Source organism: Nelusetta ayraudi, unplaced genomic scaffold (assembly GCF_046127955.1).
Source record: "Nelusetta ayraudi isolate G7.1 ecotype Tasmania unplaced genomic scaffold, CSIRO-AGI_Nayr_v1 ptg000009l, whole genome shotgun sequence".
NCBI lineage: Eukaryota > Metazoa > Chordata > Actinopteri > Tetraodontiformes > Monacanthidae > Nelusetta > Nelusetta ayraudi.
The window spans coordinates 211,854-224,434 of NW_027466059.1; the positions used below are offsets into that span (position 1 = coordinate 211,854).

Sequence of the window (12,581 nt, forward strand, 5' to 3'; positions counted from 1 at the left end):
ACCCCTGGCTCATACCTTTCGCCTGTCACTGTGTCGACACTTTGTACCGCACGGCCTCGGCATTTCTGCGGTCGACTCGGCGAGATCTCTTGGAGAGTCGTCATGACAACTTTTGTTTGCGTCTTATGTCAGAGGCCAGAGGAGATTGGCCAAACATTCATGTTCATCAATGTCTGTGAATGTGTGCTTGTGAAAGCGTGTCTGTGCGCATGTGAGCATAGGTTGTGCCCAGGCCCCTCAGCTTAAGGAGTAAGTGTCTTTAAAGCACAATGCATTTTTATCTAAAAGCAGGTTCCTCCATTGAGTTCCTTGAAGGATGTTGCTCTGTGTCTCCCTAATTAGCCTTGAGGGTCTGTTGAGCTGCTGAAGGACACGCACATGCTGATGCGCACACAGACAGAAGGTCATGCACACATTAAATTAACAAGAAACAGCAAGGATTTGGGCCCATTTCTTCCCCAAACTTCTTTTCCTTTACCCCCTGCTGCTCCAAGCTTTGGAATACAAGTTAAATATGCTGCTAGAATACATTAGGACTGTTAGGACACACACAGACACATAGGCAGTGGTACACGAATTTGCAGACAGAGCTATTTAATATTCAGAATGCTAAATGGTCAGAGCATTTGGTATTCTACACGGTCTGCGGACAGGGGAGAGAGGCCAGTGGAGTTCAACTTGTAACCTTGAGGCCGGGCCACAAGGCGTGTTTATTAAAACACAGAATTAGGAACAAAAGGAAGAGATTAGGGCTCTTAATTCCGCATTTAAACTCACTGAGAATTAACTTTTAAAATGCACACACTTAAATGCACATAATTCCATCGGTTTACACAAACAACGCCATGATCTGCATCACGTTGTTAATTCTTTGTGCGATGCCAGCAGCGTCAGGGAATGGAGGGTCACCGGGGTCCTCAGTGATTTCTCACCACGTTAATTATAGATGAAGAGAGGAGCTGGAGGGGTAAAAGATCCTTCCCCTGTGAATGACTCACACACCAAATCACACAGACACTTACAAACCAGATCACTGCGAATCAACCCAAGATTGTGTTACATTGATATAAAAAAAAACAAAACCAAACAGATGACATCATCCATCCCTTTTTGTTTTGAAGCCCTGGGACCTTTCTCGTTAGCTTGGCAGTGACCAGGTTGCCGCCATCACTTGGCCCTACGCCGATTCTCAGGGGATGCTTTTGTTGCCAAAGCATCTCTGATCTCTTTTGTCAGAAACACAGGGATGCGTCGCGCCAGCGGTCAGTTTCGCACATTCATCAAGATAAGATTGGCAACCTTTTGGTTCAGAATTGCTTCATTAATCAAGTTCTTAAGAGGGACGGGAAATGAAGGGATCCCGCCTGTCCGTGTGAGTAAAAGGTGAAGACGGCCGCAGGAAGTGAGACTTGAGGACAAAGGACTCATGAACCAGGGAACCTTTACCTCTTCAATAGTAGGCAATGTTTGAATAGGCCCTTTTGGCTACTTTGAATACAGCTCATGACCATAAAAAAAAAAAGCAAACGAGTTACAAGGACACAAGTGACCATTGACTGCAGACACAATCAAATTACTGGTGGGGAACTTGAGGCAGGACTTGTATTCAAATGTTGCCTGTGGTGTCTTAAAACAACACTGAGGCACAATACCGCGGAAGGCTGCGACTTGAGGTCAGCAAGAAATTTCTGCTGTGGCCCCTTCTAAATATATATTTTGAAATATAACTTCGGCTTGCAAGAGCCTTTTACGCCACATAGTTGTGGCATTGTTAAAAGCACGTGTTGATATGAATAGAAGGCATAAAATAGAAATAAATATGGTAGGATGTGAACATGAATTCAGTTGATCGGTTTGCAAAACAGATTTCTTTGTCGTGGAAAGTCTTCACCCTTTTAAATTTTCAGATTTGGTAGATACCCCCTCTCAGGGGATTTTTATTTCCTTTCCTTTCCAAACTGTGCACCCCTGGCAACAGTTTTGTATGGTGTGACAAATCTTAAGAAGTTCTATACCTAAACAAATCACTGACATGTTTACAATTATTTACGGCGGGTTGTTTACCTCGATATTGCATTGGATGACATTTAACTCAAAAAAAGGCAAATATTAGTGAATTCGGCACAAATAAGGGGTGAAACAGCCAAGATATATTATTACAAAGAATAATTTGTGATGTCAGCAACTTCTCACACTGAAGGCACCTGTGTAGCATTTTAAACCCATAAACATCTCCCATCCGTCTAGTTTAGAGAAAGTTGTAGAAACATCCGCTGAAACAGATTGGGAAACGTCTGGGAGGGGAACTCGGTAGTAAAATGAGAACAAAGCGCGGTTAGCGACAGAAATATCTCCAGTTTGTTTGAAGTACCAGTGTGTTTTTGATTTTTTTTTTAAAAAAAGGGCCCTAACTGGAACCAGATTTCAGTCCCAAAGTCACTCTTGGGCAGGGCGGGTGGAGCTCTCTCACACACACGCACACACGCGCACGCACACACACACTTGAACAAACAAAACAGATCTCTGCCGGTCAGTCGTTTCTCTAGACATTCCTGGCTTCCTTTCCATGACCCTCCAGCTCCGCAAAAAAAGATCCAGACAGAGAGAAACACTGTATATACCATTTGTTTTATCCACACCTCATACTTTGATTATCTAACCAAAACAAAAGTGTGCCGAGAGCAACGGCATTCTTTTGCAGAATCTAGAGCGGCGCTCCTTGCAAGTACCCTATTGAGATAGTGTGACATTAAAAACTGAAGGCAGGTCATTAAGCAGTGCCGGCTGTCATGATCTCAGCGTAATAAATCATTTTAGCAGCAATGTGTCCAACTGCACTTGCTCTTAAAGTGGCAGACTTCAGAGTTTGGTTTGTGTCCCCAAAAAGGGAGACAGATTAAGACCGACAAAGCAAGGGGCACGGAGCGCGTGTGCGTGTGCGTCAGTCCCCACTGCCTACCGCAGCGTCCCTCAACCAGAGAGTCTTCATCTTGCTTCAATTATCCGTGCAGCGCTGTTTATATCACGTTCCACCAATATTGGTTCCCCCTTTTCAACGTCAACAAGGTTCCCCAGCTTGACCCTACTAAAGCCCTCACTCCAACATCGAAGTCCTGTGAAAACCCACCTCACCCATCCAGATCTCTCCCCCCCCTTCCTGGCACCCCTGCTCTGTAGAAACACACCAGATCAGCACCTCATTACGACCACGCCTCAGCCCGGAATAGAAGTCCACTGGCTGCATAACAAGACTCTGACAAGGCCGAGATATTTCACACCTACGAGTGCTGTTCTCACCGCGTGCTTCTTGAAAACAGTCCTTCAAGGTTACTGGGAGGTGATCGTGAATGGACGGGGGGAGAGGGGTGGAAGGCCCTTAATCGCACTGGTTTGTTATCACATGTGTATGTATTGCTTCCTGTCTCGCCTCCACTCTTCCTTACTTTGCCAAGATAGACCTTGTCGAGTCTGAAACTAAGCTTGAATCGAGTATCAAACAGGAACAAAGTTTTCCCTGAAGTCTGATTGTTCAGCAGCTCTTCAACTGAATTTTCCTCCCAGCTCTGATGCTGTCTGAATTTGTCTCCTACACTCTATCACGTTTCAAACAACATGGCTCATGTGACAACAAACCAAGGAAGCTACCAATAAAGAGAGATATGTATTTGAGTGGAGAGAGCCAAAAGGGGAGGGGTGCGTGCGTGTATGTGTGTGTGTGTGTGTGTGTGTGTGTGTGTGTGTGTGTGTGTGTGTGTGTGTGTGTGTGTGTGTGTGTGTCTTAAAGCCAAAGACAGAGTCATCTGGAGATATTTAAGTTGGACAGGCCAGTTTCCGCTGTCTGGAACAAGCCAATAATATCCAGAAACTATGTATATGTATATATATATATATATATATATATATATATATATATATATATATATATATATATATATATATATATACATATATGTATATATATATATATATATATATATGTATATATATATATATATATATATGTATATATATATATATATATATATGTATATATATATATATATATATATGTATATATATATATATATATATATATATATATATATATATGTATATACATGTACAGCAGAAGGAAAAGATACACCTCCTCATTTCTCATGTGACTCACTACAAAGAAGCCAAGTTTACAGCTCTGGCTGTAACTAAATTCATGAAGTCAGGCACATATGATCTAATTTGCAACCCTTGATTGCTTGTTATAAAGGACAGCATTTGATTCCTGCAGATATGGCTTGACTGCATTTCGCTTAGAAAAAAAACAGAGACATTTGTAGACACAGAGGCTGATGTAAGGTTGAGACAATTGTAGTAAAAGATGTTGAGAACTTAGCATATGTGTAGACTACATATGCTACTGCATACTGTACATTGTTTTTATAATATGAGGATTAGGCTACTTGTGTTGAAGGACGGTACCGGAGAAGTAATGGAAAACAGACCAGCCTATGCTTGCAGAGTCATTCAAAAACATTTTTGTCACAAGGCTTGTGCTGCCTCGTTGTTTCCGGTACCAAAAACTGGTCTGATTTTGTTGTGTTAATAACTTGTGGTTTCAACGGCTGCAACTCCGGCCGGTTAAGGTGCACACAAGTTCCCAATTTAGGTCATCCAAGGAGGGGGAGAGAAAAAAACAGAGAGAGAGAGAGAGTCACTCCAACGGCTGCAGTGGTCTGACAGCCAGAAATCACTCAGCCAAAGCCAGACCTGAATGTAAGAGCAATTTTTGTTTCAAAAAGTGCAGACAGGAAGTGACAAGGTAGAGGGAGGGACCAGTAATTTAGAGCTTCAACTGACTCTAATTCTCAGTGTAATCATTAAACCTTAATACATTTTTTTTTTTAATGTCAGATTTGCTGATCTTCAAATAATACATATTCTCGGATGTTTATTTTTCAGTGGAGTTCACTGGCAGTCTAGAGAGACGTATGAATAATAATCACACACACACGCACACACACACACACACACACACACACACACAAAGCCATTATCGTTATGAGGGTGAAATCACGACAGACGCGTCCAAATGTTTTATCTTATTTATCCACGGCAGTTGCGTGCCTTGTTTCAGACGGCTGAGTTTTGCTTTGCACTTGAGAGAGACACAGATGTCTGTTTGGGTTTATAAGCGCACACACGCGGAGAGAGGAGAGAAGGGAAGGGAAGGGAAGGGGAGGGAGAGGTCTGCAGTTTCTCATGGCTGTGAGCTGCTGCTGCTGCCGCTGCTGCCGCTGCTGCTGCTGCAGAAAATTTCCCCTCGTCTCCTCCGCTCCCCGCCCCCACATCTTGCCTCCATTATTCCAGTGTTTTCGAAGCAAACTCCCGGTGACAGCGAGAAACAGAGCTGGACGAGCGGAGCGAAGACGTTTGAAGCTCCCTTTTTTTTTCTTCTTTTTTCTTTTTTCTTTTCCTCCTGACCAGCAGCCGTCCCCCTCGGCTGCCGACCGTTGGTACGGTCTGCCGCGAGCCGCACGTCCACTCACCGTTGCCGGTAGCGAAAAGAGGGGGTCGCTCGCTCGCTCGCTCGCCCGCCCGCCCGCCTGGGAGTAGCACCGTGAGAAGCTCCCTCTCACTCTCTAGGTGAAGGAGGGAGCCGACGCCAGCAGCGCCGGAGCACTGGCCGCCGTCGAGCTAGCCCGAATGGCGCACATATAAAGGTGTACGCCGGCGGCTTTGAGGTCCACGGAGGATTCTGGGAAATATGCGTAGCCCCGCCGCGTCGCGTGTAATTAGCGTTAACTAATGGCCACTAACATGGATGCTGCTGCCGCTGCCGCTGCCGCTGCTGGACCTCCTCCCCAAGGCCGACCGGGCCGGGTGTTCGCGGACGTTTTTCTGACAGCGACGTCGCTCGCCTCGTCCTGGAATTGATAACTTCTCGTTCCACCCTGTTCCTCGGAGCCGGCTTTTGTGTGTGGGAGCCCCGCCGCCGGCGTGTGTTTGCAAGGTAACCAAACTGACGATAGACGTCGCCTGCGCAGACGGGAGCATCCCTGTGTGTTTATCTATGTCTGCGTGTCTGTAGTTGGTTTTGTGTGCGTGTGTGTGTGTGTGTTTATTTATTTATTTTGCCAATTGAAAGGAAAACGACACGTTTTGAAGACGGCTGCTCTATGCTGTTTCTAAATATTTAAATTTCACCGGGTGTTGACAGTGACTCAGGCCCTGTGATGAACGGGGAGCCAGTTCCGAGCTGACTGGTAGTGTGTCAGAATTGTTGGTGGGTTACATGCAGTGTGAAGCACCAGGTGATGAAGGCAGCACCGTGTATAGTTTATGTTTTGGCCATGTGGAACTATACGTACGTAATGCCCTATGATGATCGCATTACATATGAAATACCAGGTTCTTGAATCAACCTTGTCAGTAGTGAATTGAAATGCCATACAGATTTGTATTCATTTAACCAAGATACTAGCAACTTCCATTCCATTCTACCATTGTGTTTCATTCCATCCCATTTGGTTCGGCCCTAAGAACATTCAATCCTGCCAAGTGACTTTAATGAGTCCAGCCATAAGCATCCGTCTTTGCCAGATTGGGGTGCCTAATTTAAACCTGCAGGTAGCGTGAAACGTTACCTCGCTGTTAAGCTTTGTATGTATACCTGCGTGCCTTAAGCTCAAATGTGTGTGTGTGTGTGTGTGTGTGCGTGCGTGCACAGTCTCCATTATAGTTTGAAGTTTTGCAGACGAGATACTCATGCAAACTGTATATCTCCAGCTCGTCCTCGCCCCTGCGATACGTCCAGGTTCAATGAGAGAGAATCAGTGTGTGTTCCATTGTCACTGTGCGGACTAGGTCACGCGATAATAAACCCTTTAGCGCTGCACACACACACTACCATTTCGTCATTCAGCAGATTTCACACGGGCTCGAGTGCCGAAAGCACAACTCTGTTACTCCCTCCTGTCTCTTTCTCTGGCGTCATCAGCGTTCTGCTGAAACCTCAGCTCCAGACTGCCACCTCAGTGCAACTTGGCGTGAGCGGCGAGAATGTGGGGATTCATACTCATCTTATGGGCACACCCTGACTCCATTGTAAGAAGGAGGCCTCGGGTGGCCAATGCGATCGCCAGTTGGAAGTTGCAGGCCGAGTCCTCTGGCGCTCATTTTTCTTTTATGGAATTTCTGAGCTCTGAAACAATTATTGTGACTCAAAGGAAGAAGTGCCACCCGCTTTCTCTCGACTTGGCCTCTCTGATACGAGGGCCCTCCCTCCTCAGCCGCTTCCTCTTCCCCTCCCGTTCCCTTTCCCCATCTCCCAGATGTGAGGGAAGTGTAGGAGGAGCCAGGTAGTGTTTGTGTTCCTCAGCGCCCCCTCTTCCTGTTAAATTGTCTCGCGCCGAACATTGTTACAGCAGCATGACTGAGACTCCAGATAAGTCTGCGGGAACGGCTTGTTGTTGTCTGCCATCTCTGATGTGTGGTCTAACTTGTGTGTTTGTGCTGCGTGATGCCCCCACCCCCCCTACAAGTTGACTGTTCCATCGTTGCACCTGCTTCAGTGTTTATGCCTGAACTTGGCAGGCGGATATTATCAGTTGTTTTGCAGCACCGCTCGGCGAGCTTTGTATCAACAGCGCAGGCAAACGCCCCAGTCAACATTGTCAGCAGGCAGCTCCACACACTGTGGTCGCTGTGGTGGTTTCACTGATGGATAATGGATTTCCTGCTCAATGAGGAATGTGAGAAATGCCTGTGAGGAAGAGGGTAGAGCCGGAGTCTTGTTGCCCATTGTTTTGGCGGCCAAGCTGACTTTGGAACCGCATCACTGAGACATTTGGTCTCATGGTTTCTTGTTATCATCGTTCGTCCCTCCCATGTTCATTCTGGACGCAAGAAAATTGGCCTCACCTAATTGACTACCGCCATCCCCAAACACCGTCATATATTAAGCCCGCTGTTGACAGTGGGATAAATACAATGGTGGTCGGTAAGAGTGAAATAAACACCTTTGTCGGTGTGTCTCCACTAAGCTGTCAGAGGTAGCAGTGACACTGACATGTTCGGGGTTTTTTTTTTCATTATGGCAATTTTAATCTTTTTCATACGAGTTGCAGCTGCACCGATTTGGCGCAACTTAAAGTTGCTGAGAAATCCGTCGTAACAAAGCGCCTTCTTGTCTTTTTGTCTTTTCCCCAGATGACAGAAGGGAGGCGCTGTCAGGTCCATCTCCTGGATGACAGGAAGCTGGAGCTCCTTGTCCAGGTGAGTCTTCCTCCCTGCCCTTCTCCCCTTGCGCTTGTCATTCCTCCCCGCTCCTTTGCCGTGCCCTCTGTGCAGCCTCTCCGTTCCTCCGAGTGGGGTGGACGTGATATACGGCACGCTGAGGGACTCGGTAAAGCTGAGCGAGGGAAATTTGGTCAGCGCTAGGTGACTTTGCACTTTCTTGACGCTCGGACCAATGTCTGACACCAAACTATGTCTTCTCATACTGCGCCTAGCACTGAGGCACTCTGCGCGTGCTGATATTCTTCTCGTTCTTTCTTTTAAAACAGCTTTATTTCACTGAAATATAATAAATATCAAAGCCTTTTCTCCTATCCTTACGCCACCACTCTGAATACACAACAGTTTGCCATTGGACGATTGTGCCAATGCATTTATCCCAAGCATTCGACCGTGTGCCAGTGTCACCCCGACTCTATGGTCTTTGACCATTACCCAGTTCTCCCTCGGGGAAATGAACCAAAAAGGCAAGTGCCCTGAAGTGAGAGATGAAGACCAAGTGGAAATAAAGATTCTCGGTGGGACCCAGGAGGTTGGAGGGACGATAGAGACGGAGTGAAATGATAACTTTGAAATGGAGAGACAGGAGATGACAGTGAAAAGATGGAGAGGACAAAATGGAAGGCAGAGCGAGGATGGGCCGACTGATTTTCTGATTCGATTACTCTGCCAGAACTGATCCTCTCTCTCAAATTGGTTGTCTGCTTGCTCCTCTGCACTGTCTCCGACTTACTGCTCTTCCCTGGCCATATTCCTTTCCGCTCCCTCCCTCCCCTCCTCTTTAGCCTGTACATTTGGTTTCACTGCGCCTCCTTCTAAATCCCCAAATACAGCTGCAGCAGCTGTATCCATCTCCTCCCTCACCGCTTCTGCTTATTAGCCGTCCCATCAGCCTTCGGGAGAGGAAATTGCAAGAAAAACACAATAAGATGAGTGGTCAGAATTGGTATCATCTGTTACGCATAGCGCACTGTACGCCTAACGGTTAAAACACCACTCGGCTGAAGTAATATATTAGCAAGACAAAAATCAATGGACGTAACAAACCAAGTTCACAGAATTCCAGATCCATTTTTTTTCCCCCTTTTTTGCTCTCTGGCCGTCCCTCTCTCTGTGGAGCAGCTGTAGACCAGCCCGGTGCATTATTAATAGGACCGCAGAGAACGACAATGTTATTCTTAGTTTTTCACTGGTGAACAAGGAATCAGTCACATCCTGCGTAAAAAACCATTCCTCAAAGTTAGAAGCACTGCGGAGGTGTTTGGGTTGTTTTTTTTTTTCATTTTATAGCTGGACTATATTTAACACCACATTGTGCTGACAGAGACATCCTTTATGTTTTTTTTTATTTTAACTTCTGTGGCATGACACGTGCTCAAGCTGATGAGTCTCTGGAAATTTTTGGTTCCACACCCATGCGACCGACTTCGTAACACTGACCAGCTGTTTGAACCCAGACGTGTTGTTAATCCATTTCCTCTTCCTCATCCCCTCCTTCGACGTCTGACACTGTCTGTTGGTGGTTTAGTTTATGGGACAAGGCTTCACGGGCAGGGAGCCACATGCCAGAACTTCTGTACATGCTATAGCCATCGAGCTGTGTGGTTTTTTTGTAGTCACACAATCAGACAGAATCACTGATAGAATTGTGCAATGGCCAGTGAACGCAGAATTAACTGTTAAACACCGATAACGCAATTTTAATGGGAATTTGGACGTGAATGGAAAGTCCCCAGTGGTTTGCACCAACCATGCGTCACTGCGCAAACACTCACGCCACTCCCTGTTGTACTGAGCCACGTTGCCGCGGTTCCCCCAAGAAGCTAGCAAAGTTGACCCGAGAAACGATTGTACGTATTTTACATCCCGTGTGGGCCTGGAGTCGGTTCCATTCATATCGTCGCTTGCAAGATTAAACACCGTCCTGGCCAGCTGCGTGTCTCACCTGGGGTGGGTGGGGGGGGGGGGGAGCTTCAGGTGATAAACCACCGAAGAGTCGCCGGGACGCAGCTGTTTTCAAACGGCCAAGATGGCTCTCAATGATGTGAACTGGCGGAACAAACTGGCGCTGACTGAGGGATTGTGGCAAAAACCACCTGCCGCCTTTCGCCGACTCTGTGCACAGCGTCTTTGCGGGTTCCAGCGTCGACTCTCGACTGGTTTTCGCTCCTCCGAGTCGCATGCTTTGCTCCTGGTTTTTGTGTTTGTCCAATCGCAGGTGCCATCTAAGTCTGTTGGCACTGCCCATTCAATTCAAGCACATATTAAAGGTCTAATGTGTAGAATTTGGCTTGATTTAATATTTTTATATATATTTATAAAGGCTTAACATACTTCCCATACTAACATTAATAAAAGTGGACTTGCAGTACAATAAAAGACCCATAGAGTTGTTATACATGGATCAGGGGTCTTGCTGTCAGTTGGCTGCCATCTTGCACCTGCCATATTAAGGAAACCTGGTGTGGACAATCCACACGCCTGGCGCCTGACAGTGCGTTTCCTATTTAGGGTGAACACTCGCGTCCTCAAATAAACCAACGAAGAAGAAGGTGAACGAGGTATTCAGGTTTCTGGGCGCAGTTACACCGTAGTTTACTGGCAAGATCGGGAGCGTGAGGGGGAGCGTAACGCTGCAATCTAAAATGCACCCACGTGAGGTTGCTGTTTCTTCTCAAAATCTGCAGTAAACGCTGAACCTTCCAAGCACTGAGATGCACTCTCGTTTTTTTTTAATAGTGTGTATTGGTTCATGGCAGGGTGATGTTTAAGCATGGGATTATATAAGTGTAACGACACTGTTCTCGGGTTGTACTCTAAGTGCTTGTCAGAATACCAAAAACAGTGTTTTCCTGACACGCCTCCCTCCGCCCAGGCCGTGCAGTAACTACAGCAAAGTGCTCGACTGGCTGTTTGCAGAGATTGCACCATAAATCGGGGTCCAGCCATGCCAGCCACTGCTGTGTGCATTTCCCCGCTCGCTGCCCAAGCAGACTCCCCCACCCCTCATTTGCACACCCCCCGCTCCCCCTGTAATTTCTTATGCTGCTAATGACCTGTGCTGCTGAGGAGGCGTAGACTAACTGTCCGTCCGTCGCGACGCTGCGTTTTTCCGACTAAGCTAGCCGCGAGCCTCACAGGTTGTCTGAGAGATAACTCCGAAATGTGTGTGTCCGCCTCGCCCGGGTGTGTGGGTGCGCGCCGTTTGGTGCGGCTTGCTATATTGCCTGTCATTCTCCGCCTCCTCCCGACGTTATTCGACACCGCCAACCCCAGTATCTGCCATCTCACAGATAAGCCGCGGTTGTCGGGATGTTGCACTGCGTGTAGGGGCTCTGCGTAGTAATTTACGGAGGGAATACTCAATGATATTTTTCGGGGCAGCACAAGGGAGTTTTATAGTTCTCTCTGTATTCATAATAGCGTTCAGCCAAGGTGGTCAACCCGGCAACCCTTGGAGTTCCCTCGCTCTTCTTTCATCTCGCACTTTTGGTTTGGCATCGCGCGGCTCAATTTTCCATTCCAGCCGTCGCGATGCTGCGGTGGCACGGACGTCGTCAAATTGCTGTTGTTGCTCAGACGGCCGCCTGCTGCGCGGTAATGAGAGACCACTGTGTGCGCCTCAGACTGAACCAAAACATGTATTACTACTAATGCCGTAAGGATACCCCGGTTCCAGACCCGACATTTCCAGCACTGAAATATTTGGAGAACTTAAGGGAGATTTAGCGTCGCTCTCGCGCGGCTCACATCTGGAGAAACAATGGCGCTAGTATAAAAATGTTCCTGAATGGTAGCTTGAGTTGCAGTCAGCGTTCTTGGTGCATTGAATGTCCAACATTCGACTCATTTTCAGATCCTTTTTCTGCCATCAACTATCCAAATTACTCTCTAGGTCTTAAAAAACAGTGTATTTGTGAGCCTTTCTGAAAGGATCGGGACTATTATTATATAGATATTATTTTAAAATGGCATCAGTCAATTATTTTTTAATATAATCCTCTCATGTTCCCATTTAATACTCTAAAAACTCACAGTTGTTCTGGGCAAGATTGATTTTCTTCTCACTCCATTTGACATTTGCCAGGTCTGATTTAGGACATGATTTCATTTAATAAGGCGTTTACAAAAGGCTTCATCAACAGACGTGTTCAGCCTTTCATAGTCACCACGTTATGTTCCTACCTACCACTTGAGGTCTGCAGAGCCTCTATTCTCCCCTGAGCCTTTTTCTCTGTTGAAGGATCACTGTAGGCGGCACGCTTATATGGGATCTAGGTCATTGGTGCGTGTGTGTGTGTGTGTGTGTG

At 46.6% G+C, this 12,581-nt stretch overlaps 1 protein-coding gene across 10 annotated transcripts in view; it reads left to right on the forward strand.

Annotated features, from left to right (window-relative positions):
• Positions 1-12,581, forward strand: part of frmd4a (FERM domain containing 4A) — a 99,649-nt gene that overhangs the window by 55,879 nt on the left and 31,189 nt on the right. For 9 of the 10 annotated variants that reach the window (XM_076019147.1, XM_076019149.1, XM_076019146.1 and 6 more), the window contains exon 2: positions 8,185-8,250. In XM_076019147.1, the coding sequence (XP_075875262.1) occupies positions 8,185-8,250 (66 nt within the window). Of the gene's footprint in view, positions 1-5,199; positions 5,987-8,184; positions 8,251-12,581 lie in introns of those variants that run through there. The other variant, XM_076019151.1, reaches the window with a different exon arrangement.